The sequence below is a fragment of the Lipophrys pholis genome (genome assembly GCF_963383615.2).
Source record: "Lipophrys pholis genome assembly, chromosome: 9".
In the NCBI taxonomy this organism is placed as follows: Eukaryota; Metazoa; Chordata; class Actinopteri; order Blenniiformes; family Blenniidae; genus Lipophrys; species Lipophrys pholis.
In genome coordinates this window covers 27,435,444-27,451,026 of record NC_137639.1, presented here as the reverse complement: position 1 = coordinate 27,451,026, position 15,583 = coordinate 27,435,444, and the positions used below count along the sequence as shown (strand labels likewise).

General features: G+C 40.7%; 1 protein-coding gene across 1 annotated transcript in view; it reads right to left on the bottom strand.

The window, feature by feature from the left end:
- Positions 1-15,583, bottom strand: part of thsd7ab (thrombospondin, type I, domain containing 7Ab) — a gene marked incomplete at both ends in the record, with an annotated part of 203,187 nt that overhangs the window by 28,500 nt on the left and 159,104 nt on the right. The window contains 3 exons of the mRNA XM_080471110.1: positions 3,493-3,610; positions 4,182-4,297; positions 13,544-13,685. Coding sequence (XP_080327236.1) covers positions 3,493-3,610; positions 4,182-4,297; positions 13,544-13,685 — 376 coding nt within the window. The remainder of the gene's footprint in view (positions 1-3,492; positions 3,611-4,181; positions 4,298-13,543; positions 13,686-15,583) is intronic.

Here is a 15,583-nt window from a genome sequence, read left to right as displayed (position 1 = left end):
TGGTGTGCAATTAACTCTATAAATTCAGAATTAAAATGACATCATATGTGCTTTACTGCCTTCCTGGGATATTCATGTAATTTATTTGAATCAACACACTGTGCCAAACACCAGCACTTCCAAAAAAAAGTAATTACTTTTATAGCCGAGTGGCTAATTAAGTGGCACTCAAACTCCACTCTCAACAGTTGATAAATGTTAGGAGGGCTTTTTTCTTTTTTTGTAATATATCTCCTCTATAGCTTTAATTTCCTCACATTAAACTTAATCCAAACATGTAGTCATTCATTCCCTCTGTAAACAACTCATCCACATTAATCTCACAATGCAAAACAGTTATATCAAGGTTTCCTAAATGGCCTTCACTCTTTTCCAAGATCTCAATTGTTTCTTGGTCAATTTGAGTTAAAATGGCTCAGAGTCTATTAACTCGATGGGTTACTCCCCATTAAATAAGGACACTGCAGCAATGAGGCTCAGAGACAGTTTGAGTAAGTACTAAACTGACACTGTGAATCACCTGGAATCCTTTCAAACCGCCACGTCTACCTGGTTCGAAGCGCCCAACTCTGGAATCGTCTATTTGTTTGCATGTTCTCGCTCTTTCATTCCCCAGAAATCTGCTCACCCATGAATGCACCTTTCAGCCTTTCCACACACAAACCTTACAACCTCATGTCCTATTCTAACAGGAGAACCTTTCACACACACGGTCCCCTCTTGCTTCTTTAGCCTCTTTTAAACTTTTATCTTATTCCTTGTGATTTACCAACCGCTGCGGCGGAGCCTCTTCTTCAAAGCGCTCCCGCAGCCTCGAGCAGCGAGATGCTGTAAGGGGACAGAATCCATTTTTTTTTTTTGTGAATGGCCGGAACAACAAGCAGGCAACAGGAGGACGAGTCCTCCCCGGTCATTTAGCATCACAGCTACACTTTCTCTTAAATAAACACTTCCTCTCAAATGCTTTGAGAGGAAGGAGCAGGAAGCCTCTCATACTTTTTGTCATTAAGTCTGCTCTGCTGAGTGCGAGTGTTTCTACTCCACCATTGCATGCTTTGGTACTTCAGAGAAAAGTTATTCACATAAACAGAAATGTGGAGCGGTAAAATAAAAGGGGGGGGGGGTCGGGATAAATGGCACGTGAAAGTGCTTTTTGAAGTTTTTGTGTGCGCAAGCTGCAAAAAAACCAACAACTTCCCCACAACTAGTGACAAAGCTGAAGATGCTGAGTCAAGCCACGGTGGTTTATTATCATTTGAAATGACTCTTTTGCCTTTTTAAGTAAAAATATTAGCGACATCTTCAGAAATTGAATAAGTGGAAGGAAAAGTCTGAGGTGGGGTTTGAAAGTTTGGCTGCTGAGAGAATTAAATTACTAAATGGTCTTGAGGGGATCGGATTCAGTTTATTAGACTTGATAACGTCCATCGATCATCTGTACACTGCTTCCTCCACTTCAGGGGTTTTTGTTTGGCGCTGGAGCCCGAGAAGGAGAGGAGCTGCAACTCAGCTGGACACGTCGTCACAGGGCAAACAAGGAAAGTCACTCACACTCACACATGCATGTTTGTAGGAGGAATCTAGAGCAACAGAACATGCAAACTCTGCACAGAAAGGCCTCGAACTGATGACCACCACTACAACCTATTAACGGTTTAATATTAACACCTTTTGCACGTCCTGATATCAAAGGTTATAACCCATAGTATATATTAACTGAGACTTACACCCATTCAAACTAAGATCATTAAACCTTTATGGTAAAAATCATGATCCCCCCCCCCCGCCCCCCCCAATTTTTTTTTTCGTTTTAATTATAATTTTTTACTGATTGCAGGGTTTCATATGAAAGCCCTGACTTTGAATTTTCATAATTTTAACCACATTATGTCATATTTAAGTATAATTAAGTATTAATACAGATGATTGTTTCACAAAAATAATTACAAATATCCACCTCATCAAAATCTGGCATATTTACTGCACCGGTTGTCTGTTCATTAATATGCACTGTCCCATTCAAATAAATTAATAAATTAAATTAAATGAAGCGGATGTTGCCGTTAATCACTGATCTATGCAAGTCTGCAGAAATCTTGAAGTCTCTTGAGTATATTGAAATAAAGAAAGCATTTTTTTTTCATTGACAGTAAAACATGGCGTCTAAAGAATTAAAGTGTATGGAAATAATTGAGTATTTCATATCTTTGTTTATGGCTCACAGCTGGATGCCTCATCGTTGCGCCTCCGACATCAAATAAAGCGTCTCGGTCTGTAACGTTGCTTATCTCATGCCGGGATTAGAGAATCTTGTGCCGCCCCGTCTTGTGTTCCCATTCGCCACCTGAAGAATGACTCTGTGACGACTGAAGCGGCGGCAGATGAGTGAGGTGAAAGGTTAACTCCATTTGTACAAGAGCATAAGCCCCTTTTTGTCTGTTGCAAATTCAAGACTTTAATAGGTTTGGCTGTTTGCCACCGGCGCAGGGAAGTGTAGCCCGGTCGATTCAGCCTCCTCTCCTACATCACGTCTTAAAAACATTTATAGACTGTCTTTAATGTAAATGTGCTTTTATTACTTTGTCCCTGAACCTGTACTCTACCTGCTCTTTACCCCTCTTCCCTTTCTTTGCTTTGGCTTTTGATTTTACTGCAGTGTAATCTCTCCATAGCTCATGAAAAGTGCAGAAGAGGTAAAAAAAAAAGAAAGAAAATGGAGTGGGATGATGTGCAATTAATGAGGAAAAGGCTGACCCAGTCGATGTGCAAGGTTCAGCAGTCAGGTTTTTGATAACACTCTAAAGCTGCTAAAGATTACATCTGGCGTCTTAAATTACGGGGCAGCGGTGACTTGGGTGGTTTTCCACTGCTTGTGCTTGTGGCAAAGTGCCCTTGGGCAGGATACGAAACCGATGAGCACTTTCCGTGATCGCCATGACGGATCGTCCTGAGTGCTTTGATACTGAAACCACCGCGGTGGTAGAAACGCACTATAGGCACAAGGAAGAGAGAGAAGTCCCTGTCATTGTTAAAGACGTCTTCCTATCTGGTTCTGCTTATTAATTGTGTGCTGAGACTGATTATCTTATCCATGATATTGCAGGATAATCAGATTAAAGACATCTACAGTGTTGAAAAATGGAGGCTCGCATATAAACTCAGTCCTGGTGAATATATAGCTTAGACATTTTCTTCTCGACTCTTTAGGGTTTTTTTTGTTTATTGTTTTAGGTTCCCCGTGACTTCAAAAGGTGACCCAAAACACCAACATCAACCAAAACCAGAGCAAACTGGTGTCAACTGTCCCATCAGGCATCTGCTTCCTTTTCTGTTTCATCTAAAGCTAAATACACACAGACCTCTTAACCTCACTAAACAGAGTGACATCATGGATGGATGGATGGATGGATGGATGGATGGATGACTGGATGGATGGATGGATTCATGACCCCTTATGTTTACAGTCTATTCACCATTTCCTTTGAGCCTTACCTTCCAGTCCGCAGGTCTGTGAGCACTCCGACCAGCCCGACCACTCCGACAGTTGACAGTTGACGGGACACTCGACCACACAGGAGATGTTCATCTGCCACTTCTTCTCCAGCTTCAGCTGCGGCTCATAACGAACGGGGAAACACACCAAATCACTCATTTGCCAGCAGTCATTTACGCGGCTAACTCAATCTGTTCCGGTCTGACGGTGGCTTAACCTCCCGGTACCGGATTCCCCGGCAGCCTTTGTTCTGGCAAAGTTCAGACGTGCCGGGCAGCATCAGGCCGGCGGCGTCGGGGTACGACGGCTGCTGTGAAAGCCTTTCTGTCACTTTGTGTTTTTGTGAATGAGCCAGATGATGAAGTGGGCCAAGGGTTAAATAGCTGTGGGGACGGCTCTGCCACAGCCCGCCGGCTACAATTACAGAGAGCCGAGACACATTTTGAATGGATAAAACGCTCACCCCGGAGCAACGGCAACAATCTCTGCCTGCAAATACTCCTGAATATTTCATGTCACTGAGGGCTTAATAGTACTGGAAGGGGAAGATAATACAAAGTAATGCGTGATGTAATTAAGTCATTAAGAAAAACTCTAGCGTCAAAGAAAGTAGAGGCTGAACTACCCAAGAAAGAAGATTGAAAAAAAAACAAAAAAAAAACACTTGAGGATTTTTTGCAAGGCTCACCTCTTCGCAGAATTTCATGTCGACCGATTTGCCGTCGCTGCGAACGCAGTCGAGCATCCTGGTCTTGATGCCGCTTCCACACACGGCGTTAGGACTCAGCTGACACGTACTCCAGTCTGAAGGGCAGCGAAACATATTCACACTTTTATTTTTTTGTCCGTCTGGAGAGTTGCCGATGCAACGTTAACAATGGCGCATAACAATAAACCGCGCAGAGGCACACGGGCGTCAGACCGGAATACCAACAAACCAATTCTCCCACTTCACTCTTCACTATCACGGCTGCAGATCTGACGATACATAATGATGCCGCATACTTTCTTAGCCTTTCTGTCTCACACGAGAACAACTTGATTTTCTTGCTTTTTTCTTTTTTTCTTAAAGCATTGTTATTTTATTTTCAGGCAGACTGGGGATATTACAGAATTCACTGATGATGCTTTGGTGTCTTGCGTGCAAAAGATCAACACATTTGAAGCAGCTTTGTGGTTTCGATGTTGGAAATAAAAGGCTTGTGGATAAAAAAATTTAATAAAAGTTTGTGGTACAGTGTTGTACGTTTTGCAATCACATACCTCGTTTTCTGTTAAAACCGTCCGTTATTGGTTTCTTCCACATAGGTGGAGTTCTTGCTTTTTTTAAAAAAAACATTGGCTTGTGCTTTTTAAAAATTGTTGTGTTAGATATATATATTCCTCCTGCAGGCCTGACCTCAAACTCTCTTATTGGTCGATACTGCATGTGTTTGTACCGAACACCTGAAGATACCGACGTCTCCATGGTTTCCCACCAGTTCTAGTGCACAAAAGGTAATTTCTAAAAATATTAATTTAACCCTGTAAAAGTCAATTTACTGTCATTGGTCTGATAAGAATAACACGGAACAGAAATAAAATCATTTTTCAAGACATTTGAGACACTGATCACAGCTAAATTCGACGAGCATCTGGACGTCATGTATCTGTGTCCAGAAGAATCAGCTGGCATTGTTGGGTGGAGGAGTTAATGCAGTTTGTCTCCCCAACAATGAGTGAGTATTTCTTTTGCTGCACTATTCTGCAGTGGCTTCATTCAGGGCTGTGTGAACAATTATTCTCCACATTTCTGCACCAATCTAATCTTATTCCTGCAAGATTTCAGTCCGAACCAGCAGATGAAGTTAAAAGTTCATAAAGACTTGATACAGCATTCTCATAAAAAGTGGAACCGACATCGGCAAAATGTAGTATGAATAAGATTTATCTGAGAACTACCTCGTCGATATCAACACAGTGTTTGCAAAGCCCCGTCGAAGCTCCACAACAGGCACATATCATTGATGCTTTCACAAACTCATAAACAACTCAACAACAGTTGAAAAGAAAGAAAGTGAAACTGAATTTCATCAATGCGATTTCAGAACAATATGACACGACTTAAAACCCCCAAAAAGTTTGAAATGTAGGTGATTTGAATTCTTCTTTTTCCTCACACCTCTCGCAGTGTTAATATTGGCATTGTGTCAATTCTTAAAAATCTCCCAGAATTTTAAATGGACGTTTATGCAAAGCTTTACCAAACACCCTCTTATTCACCTTTAATTACGCCACAACTTCTTGCCTTTAACTTCTGAATCAATGCTTTCGTTATGTCTCCGGGCAGCCGAACTCGAGGAACGTCGTCAATTTGGAGTAAAAACCAACATTAACCAATTTTTGTGCACTTAGTGGCAGCAGGGAGAAAAAAAAGAAGAAAAAAGCATGTAAACAGCCCTGACATATTAACACTAAATTATGTGGGTAATGTGTGAGCAAACAGCTGCTGATTCACACATTCAGCAGATGAGAACCAACATGATTATTTCTCTGGAGCCGCGTTTTCTGTGTGTCGTCTGAAATTCTGCCTTCGGCGAGGTTTTGTTTCCAAATGCTCCTGAAGCAAAGGCTTGTTTGTTCAGCTGCTAAATGTTCACCAGCTCTCTGTTCACTTCCCGGGCTTCAGACGGGGGTTATGTTTACACTCGGTCCGACTCTCAGCGTTTGTACTTTCCCAAACCGACCGTGTGCAAACGAACAACCGGACCAAGTCGGACTGATGCGCTTCCAAATGAACTCCGGTGCAGTTTGATTGAAATATGAACGCAGTGCGGACCAAAGACATGAAGATGGATGAAACACAGGATCTGACAAGCATCTGAGCTGCTGTCTTCTTGCAATTTTCCCTGATAAATTGTCCCTGAAGCATTTATTCTAGCATTCTGCTGCATAATACACATCAAAAAGTGTCTAAAATGCTACTTATTTACACTTATTTAATTTTTAAAACAATTATTTTTCTTTTTGCGCTTTTCATCTAACCGTTTGTCTGAAGAAAGCCCAAAACTGAGAGAGCGAGTCAACGTGGTTACAAGCTGGAAAACAAACTAATGAGCCCAAAGATGCTAATTGGTCGGAAGAGCTGAGAGGAAACTGCTGCGCTGGGCGAGAATTATCTGTGGGTTCATCACGGCAAATGACCCCATTGTTATCTAATCCATTGTTAGTATTAAATATTGATTAAAAAAAAATTGTGCTTTTGTGGCTTCTTTATTCATGTAAGTTCACTTAATATCCAGATTTATAGATCATCAGTCTGGAGTCACATGTGGGTCTGTGGCCTTTCTGTAGTGGCTCCCTAAAGCTTTCAGAAAATTAGACTTTAGATTTTGTTTATCAAGAGTACTTTTAACTCTTGGCTAATAAGGGCTTTTGAAAAAAATGCACAACTAAAATGGATAAAATGGGGAAAAAAAGCACAAAAAGAGCCAAAATGATTCAAACGGCTATATTGTCAAAAAAAGAAGGTTGAAACCTTTAAAATCAGATCCAAAAACAGCTGAAAATGAAATGAAACGTTTCCCATCCTCAACAGTAATCCAAACTTCACGAATGCAGACATTTGTACGTGTATCAAAACTATATGTAACTAAACCTTTTAAGCTGTATCGGCCTCATATTAAAGGAGAGACGTGTTTCGCAGCTCCAGTTAAATTTGATTTGGTAGAAATTGATTTTAATATAAACATCTCAATTGGTCATGATGGTTGCAGGCCCCTGTTATAGAGCATCTTCCTCCCACGAACAGCTAACGTCCAGATCATAGAGCATCATTTTGCAACACATCTCAGCAGCTTTTCCCTCTATTGAGATTTATGCTGCAGTTCCACGTGACTCTGGCATGATGATTGTCACCCGCCTGCTTTCCAGAGCATCAAAACTTCATCTCACATGACAAATATTTACCGGCGTTCAGCAGGCGGCTGCTGTTGATTTTACCACCTCGGGAGCGAGCAGGTTCACGTGGCGGGTGGAAAAGAGTCATAATTTAAATGGGAGTGTGAGGGGAGAAGGTGAGGAAGATGTTTATCAAGCTACAACAACAAGAACAAAAAAAAAAAACCCATAACAAAACAGCGTTTCAGTGCTGTGGCTCTGCCTCTCTGCTTGGATGTGTTTTCAGTTGACATGTTGGGACAAAACACAAGGAGACGTCGTTCAGAAGAGTTCAAATGTCTCTGCTGTCACGAGCTCTTTACACTTCAGAATGCATAAATCGCAAACAGCCAGAAACAACTGGAGAGTGTCTGAGCTTTTTTTTTTTTTTTTATTTAAGGCGGAACACACAGAAATGCACTGTCACACCGTGTCGCCTCGTGTTACTTTGAAAGGTTTTATGTGCTGAGCTGCAGAATCTACATTTTACCCATCTTATGTGAAGATATTTCAAACTTTGGGCTGCAAATCTGGACAAACGTTCGCACCTACGGGAAGTTTACATTCACCAAAGTTACGCATGTGAAGAGTCAGCTCAGACCTGGACTTGAACATACTACCGACGATGAGGGATAAACACTAAAACAGCTGGGAAATCCACAACATGTCTAACAGCTAGATTTCCCTCTGTAGTGGACGGATTTATTAGAAGAGCCACAATATGGTTTTCTGTGACACCCAGAAGAAGAAGAAATCCCATCAACCAGTGAGAAAAAAATCCATTCAATATACTAAAACACAAATTTTCTCTACTTCAAATAATTGCTGCCTCAAGATCGATATTTTACAATAAAAACTAGTACTTTTATTGAGATCACACAGCAGTGACTCCAAGCTGCCATCGGAGATGTTTACCGATTCCCGCCTGAACAGCCGTCAATGAGACCTTCGTCTACGCAACTGCCCTGGGCGCCATTTTTATCTCGCTTGGTTATTTTGCGGGCTTATCTTTGAATATAATAGAGACCGTATGTTCATGTCAAACCCGCCCATATCCACACAATACTTTAAAACCTTTAATTAGTAATTAAAGAAAAATATCTATTTTTTAATAAATGATAGTTTTAATGTAAATGCTTAAAATGAGCAGTTTTGTGAGATAAATGAATAAAATGCTGACTCACCTTTAAGACATAAAACAGTGACAGTGCTAACCACTATACCCACCATGCCACCTGAAATGTTCATGCTTTTTTTTTTTGTGATGATGTATTGACGCATTATTAAGCCATCAAATTAATTACCCACGACTTTGCTGATGCGGCGTAAAACTCTTAAAGCATCCGAGCTTCTGAACGGAGCTCTCAAGCTCGTACGTGTTTCACATTCAAATGAAGCTCTTTAGGCTTTGAGATGACTCAGCAGCACGGCGAGCACGCCTCGTACTTTCCATACTGTAGGTTTGACTTTAGATCATTACCTTTGTTGCATTATGAAACTTCTTCTCCTTCAGCCCTTTAAGTGTTCGGTGTTTTGTTGACTCTTTTTTTTTTTTTTAGCTTCCGGCTGATGAAGACGTTGATAGCAAGACGAGTACTTTGTCATCTCAAAAGGTCACTTAAGGCTTCTAACAGCTCACTTAAATCCAATAAATCTCAGCTGTCAGCCGTTTTATGTCGGTATCGAGCTGTTTGGCTGCATGATTTGATCTTCTACTTTAAAAAAAAACCCAACACAATTCAAAAGTAGCTTCAATATAAGTTTTCCCCAAATAAATCTCACCAGCAAAAAAAACAAAAACAACAAACTAATGCTTCAGAGGTTAAACCGTGCCTCGGAAAGAAAGAAAAAGATTTCTTTGAAGAGAAAAAAAAACATATTTTATTCCAGACTTAGGATGCAACTGCCTTTTAACAACCGCAGTGTGCATGCTGTTTGAACGGGGGGGGGGGGGGGGGGGGGGGGAGAAAAAAAAATCCAAAACACTCTGTAACAACAGGGAGGCTGAGGTATCACTCGTGAAGTGTGCGATCCGATGACAAAGACGAGTGGCTGTTTTTAGCTGCTCTGAGCTTCTTCGCAGGCTCGACTCGGGGAACCGAGCGGCTTTCTGTGGCACTCTGGGGACCGAGAACGTGGTGATGGCAGGAAGAACGAGCCTCGGCGGCGGGGAAGGGAAGGGAAAGGGAAAGAAAGGAAGGAAAAGACAGACAAGAGGAGCGACTCGGATCGCGTCTGCGTCGGGACAAATAGAACCTTCAAGTTTTAGCAATTTTTGCAGAAAAATCATGACGAGAAAGGAACAAGCAGAGCTTAAAACTAATATGTTTGAATAAGAATATATAAAAGGAAATAATGGAAGGAGATACAGTCAAGACCCGTAAGGCTGCACGGTGAAGCAGTGGGTATCACTGTCACCTCACAGTGGGAGGATCCCCTGTTCGAGTCCAGCGTTTGAGGCCTTTTTGGTTTGGAGTTTGCATGTTCTTCCTCAGTCTGAAAACGACTCGGAATTCAAAATTGCAGGTGTGATTTCAGGGTATCCACCCTCCAGCCTTGGAATTAAAAACAAAAATAAACAAAACAGTTGGTAGGTTTTCTATCCTTTTGTCTTTTCACGTAAGTTTTAATATTTCAAGTGTGATGAAAAAAATTAATAATTGGACTTCAACTCGAACGTGTTTCATTAAAATAGTGGAAACTATTCTATCTGGAAAAAAAAAAGACTAAAAATGGGGCGGCTTTAGCTCTGTTGGTGGTCGTCTCTCAGTCAGAAGGTTCTCTCCGACTGTCCTCATGTCGAAGTGTCCTTGAGCAAGACACTGAACTTCAAACTGCTCCCAATGGATGGACTGAGCGCCTTGCATGGCAGCCGCCTCCATCGGTGCGTGAATGGGTGAATGTGATTAACAGTGTAAAGTGCTTTGGGGAAAGCGCTATATAAGAGAAATCCAATTCCAAACATGCAAATCATATGATCCACTAATACTCTGGAAGGGAACCGCTTAAAGATGAACATATTTCCAGTTAAATGTAGAGTGAACCTGCTCATGACCATTATAAAAGTGTAGAAGGATTATGGGTTTCATATGTGGAAGCCCAGAATCCGGCTGGCACAGGTTGAATAAAATGAGCAGGATTTCTAAAAGAAAAAAGCTTAAAAAATTTTTTTAAATTGTGAAAAACACAAAACTGCTTTAAAAAAAGAGCCAAAATGGTTAAAACAGCTAAAATGTCAGAATTGTAAATAAAAAAAAAAACAGCTCAAAATGAGTAAAATATTCACCATCCTGAATTGTAATTGAAACTTCATAAATGCAACATAAGACACAGTTTCTGTTCATACATCAGAACTATATGTGAAACGTTATAAGCTGCGTTAATTTCATTTCAAAGGTTAAACGTGTTTTGCAGCTCCAGTTGATTTTGATTTGGTGGAAAGCGACCAAACAAGGTTGCAGACCCTTGATAAGGAGGTCTGAGATTTTTACCTCCATTTTGGTAAGAGTTATCAGGGAGTAAACTGTGAGTTTGACTTCTTATACATAAGAGTTGGTAGAGTTGCTTTACTTGAATATTTAATTTAGATATTAGACTGCATTTAGTTAATGTTCCAGCAGAAAAGGGGGGCCGTGCATATCAGTGAGGGGGGTAGATCTTTAATGGACAATCTCAGTTTGGTTCCAGCTCCTATGGGCTGAGTGGGTCCAGTATCAGGTAACATCTCTGGATATGAGACTGAATATTCGAAGTGTTTCTCGTTCCTCCCATCGCAAGTTCAGGTCACTACTTCAACGATCCCTGATATCAATCCGGAGCCCAAAATGTTTCCACGCGGCTGCAGAGAGAGCTTTCCAGTTTGATTCCAAAACATTACTCCCCATCTCATTTTGAGTGCATACACACTCAGATACTCCACTGTGAACCCAGTGATCCGCCTTAAATGTCACATTTCTCTGTGGTAAAAAAGATAGTAAATAAAGGTGAGGCAGAAACATTCCTAATAAGAAAAAAATAAATAAAATACACAGCAGTGCCGATCTTTTCTCTTCCTGCTGTAAAAAAATTCAGAGAGAGATGTGAAAGAGTGACCTCGGTGACATGTGATGAGGAGGTGTGATATCCTGCAGATTAAAGAGGGAAGCTCAGGACAGCTGCCAGCTCAGATCTCTTTCAGAGATCTCGCTGCTTCAAGTCAATCAAAAATACGTTCCTCTGGTCTCTCGCAAGGGGCCATTGAGCAAGGCATTCAAACGCGGCGGCCAGCGGCCAAATTCTCCATCTCCCAGGTCGGAATGGTTGCAGCCACGGGGGGATTTAAAGACAAACAAGCCGCGTGTTCATTCAACCTTCCCGTGTAATAGTGGAGCTAAGCTGATAAACAACCACCCAACAAACAAACAAAAAAATAAATAAAAATGAGCCTGTTATCAGAAGGGAGCTTTGCAGAAGGGCGGCGGTGCAGCCAGACTCAAAGGACTTCCATTAACGCCACATTATCATTACAAAAGGCTTGATAAAACCTGGCAAGGTTTGCAATTATCCACCCCGAAGAAACAAAAGTGATAAGGCCCGCAGGACATAAAAAATAGATGAGGCGAACATCGATCGCTTGTCGCAGCCCTGAAATAGGTGAGTTCACGAGATGGGAGCTGCACTTATGCATTATTAATGCCGCAGATCAGGGAAAGTAATGTTTCTAATTATGATACAAGCATAAATAGACAACTTTTGGGGTCTCGTGACACTCAAAGATCAAGTTGGAGGTGCAAAAACCCCCTGACAAAATGAAACACTTTGCCAAAGTCGTTAAGGCGGCGGTATCTAAAATCAAAGTCATGCCTTTGTTGTACATTGGAGGGCGGTGTTGAGTCTCGATATTGTGGCTCTGCTATTTGTTTGGTTGTTGAAGGGATCCTGTGTAATAGTCGGGAAGTTCGACCGTTTTTGTGTCTGTTAATCTTCCCACTGCTTCCTTGTGTGCCTCAATACACCACCTAGTGGTTCAAGCTTGAATTGCAAGACGAAACAGGCACATTTTTGGAAACTTGATGAAATTTGTAGGTCCCACAAAAATATCTTCAAATTTATGCTCTGACTTGTGTTCAATGTAATTTTGCTTATCATTTGAATTTATATGAATCAACACTAAATGAAAAGAATTACATGTGATCCTGTTACATTTCATGGTTTTTACTCAAGTCTGCGTCACTATTCGTGAGTGTATTATAGCAAAGTAACACTGGTATGATTTATACAGTTACAGGAAACTAACAGGAAATAAACGAGTGAAATTAAATGGATAAAGTGGATTATTGCTTTATTTATTGCCTTCCATTGACCCCATGGAGTAACTGAACGTGGACTTCCTCGTCAAATTTAAATCTAAAGGCACTTTTCTTAATCTTCTATAAAATATATCTGCTTGTACAGTTCAATCTTCTGACCTATTATACTTACAGTTTGGAGTCATAGCTTTTTTAAAATTTTCATTCAAATGCAATGCAGTTCTCACTATTTTCAGTATAAATTTGCATATCTTTACTGCAGAATATAGCTTCAGGATTCAGCAAATTGTGCCAATTTACATGAAATCAGAAGTGAATCCTGGGTCGTGCACTATGAGGGAGTTAAATTTATCACAATCAAACTTCTCGCTGTTAGAAAAGAAACTAAAGAAACAAGCAGAAATGACCAAATAACCATCACACACTAAATGTAACTAAATGACGCTGACAGAACTAACACGATCAGAAGCAATTTTCTTCTTGAAAATCAAATAATTCTAAAAAATAAAACTAGAAAACCAGACATATTTGAAATACTTTGAATGCAGTTATCTCCTCCACTATGTTGACCGTGAATCTTGAAGCTCATGTGGGAGATTTCTTTCATGATGGTGACATGATCACGGTTGAAAACTGTTCAGTGAAGCTCAGCTGTGGCAGTCAGCCAAAGAAACCCGACCAAACCGAAAGAAAGGAAAAATCACCCAAAGCAACAGCAGTATTTCCATTTGTAGGTGACCCATGGTTCTTCCATATTCATGACGATACAGAGAAAACTAGCAGCTGGGTGACTCCTCTCCTGCCCTGAAACTTCCGGAAGGAAAACTTTGTACAGTTTACTTACCTGTGATGTTGTAGAAGTAGTTGAAGCAGTTGAGGTTCAGGCTGCAGGGCTCTTTGTCAGATGATTCTGGACACTGTCTTCCCACGCTGGGGGGTCGAAGGGTGTACGCAGTCCGCAATCGGTTGTTGGTTCTGGTACAAGGCTGCAACAGGGAAGGGACTCAATTTGTTCCATAAAAAAACAAGATAAGTCGCATTTCAGAATTGCTTCAATGAGCTCCATGGTGACGATATATTAAAGAGACACGATGGGGGAGTTTCAGTCTTGTGCATTGGGGTGTTCAATCCACCAATATGTAGTTCCCGAGTTAAGTTAAATATTCCTCCTGCTGGTCCTTTCAATGACTCAATACGCCATCTTGTGGCTCAGACTCATACTGCAAGAGGAAATCGGCAGAAATCAGCAACACATCACCAATTATTAGTTTAAAATCTCGTTCTGACAGTTGCTTTGTCTTATTCTGGTTATTTTTAAAGTTTACACCGATTTACATGAAACTAATTGCTACATATTGTAACTTAAATTCCTTTAGAGGACGCATATTTTAATATGTTGACAATAAACATTTGAACTCAACAGTGTGGTTGAAGATAAATCCTATTTTAATCTTGAATCTTGATTTTTTTTACTTTTAAAAGTCAGTATAAATTAAACACTATTGTGTTTTATCTACACACATTGAAAGTATAAAATGGATTCATATAACAGATATTTCTCATATTTCTCCAAATATACATCCCTGCATCCCCACTGTTCATTGATCACTATTCAATAATACAATGAAGACAAATAAAAATATAGCGGCGGCTAGGATTTTAATCTTTGCACCTTGTTTTTAAAGGGGCACAGAATTAAACTCAATTCAATCAAGGGATTTGATCTGATAGGTAAGCTACTATAAATATGACTTGTTCATGTCATTTTGAAAGCAATTGATATTCTATCAAAGCAAAAAGATAAAACTTAATATTTTATGTTGTTATGAGAACTGAGAAGCAGAGGCATCATTCTTGTCATTTTATTGGAATATATTTAGTCTCCATTTATTGTTCTTTATCTCTTTTACTTCCATTTTTAAATGTTCCCCCCTCTTTCATTGCAGTGAATATTAAAGAGTTAAACTGTGACACTGCCTGTTTTCGGAAATGTTAAAAAAGACGATTCAGTATAATTTCATCTTTTCCTTCCTGGAATCTGGGATCAGATTTTCCTCCAGCAGGAAGCGACAGGACGACTGAAACCGATCTCCTCCCAGGTCTAGAAACTGGCACAACTCTACACAGTCGTTGCTTGCAGAGAGGAATGTTGGGGAGAGAGAAAATGACAGCCTTTTGAATAACTCCATCGCTGGCGCCATGAATAAAACATGCGAGGGGCCCCTGCTGGTGCCGCTGCAGACTCCACGTCTAGCCGGGAATTGTGGGAAGTTGGTGCGTCTGGCACTTTGGGAGAGAATGGGGTGTGATTAACAATGGGCAAGGTGCTGCTGCGAGAACAGCAGGTGAGACCGGAGCCGTTAAAGTGGCTTTTTGACGCGAGTCGAAGGGGGCTGGAGGAGGGAAGCTGATGTTCTGACATCTAACGGGCTGGGTTTTTTTTCTTCTTCATTTCCAAATGGAGGAATTGAGATTGCATATGCGCCACAGCCTGCGGGTGTATGCTTTGCTGCTGTGATGAAATCGCCGGTCGCTCTCTCGCTTTACAAACTCAATTTGGAAAAAGTTGCCTTGTGTTACAGTCTGATGGAAAAAAAAAAATGTCTGAGGTCGCCATCGACACGGAGGGAAATTGACTCCATTTACACAGAAATAAAAACTACCTACTACCCTGTCTGGCATAATGCATCAAAAAAGTATACATTCTATACTTCCACTACTGTAGTTTGAGTGTGTAAACTGGGTTTTCGCCGACATGCAAATGCTGTCTGTCTTTTCTTGTTTGTAGCATCTTTAGCTGTGCAAATATATTCAACTCAAATTAGAGCTGCGAGATTTACCGCGAATCATCAAGAATATGTGCAATATGCATAAACCGTGTTGA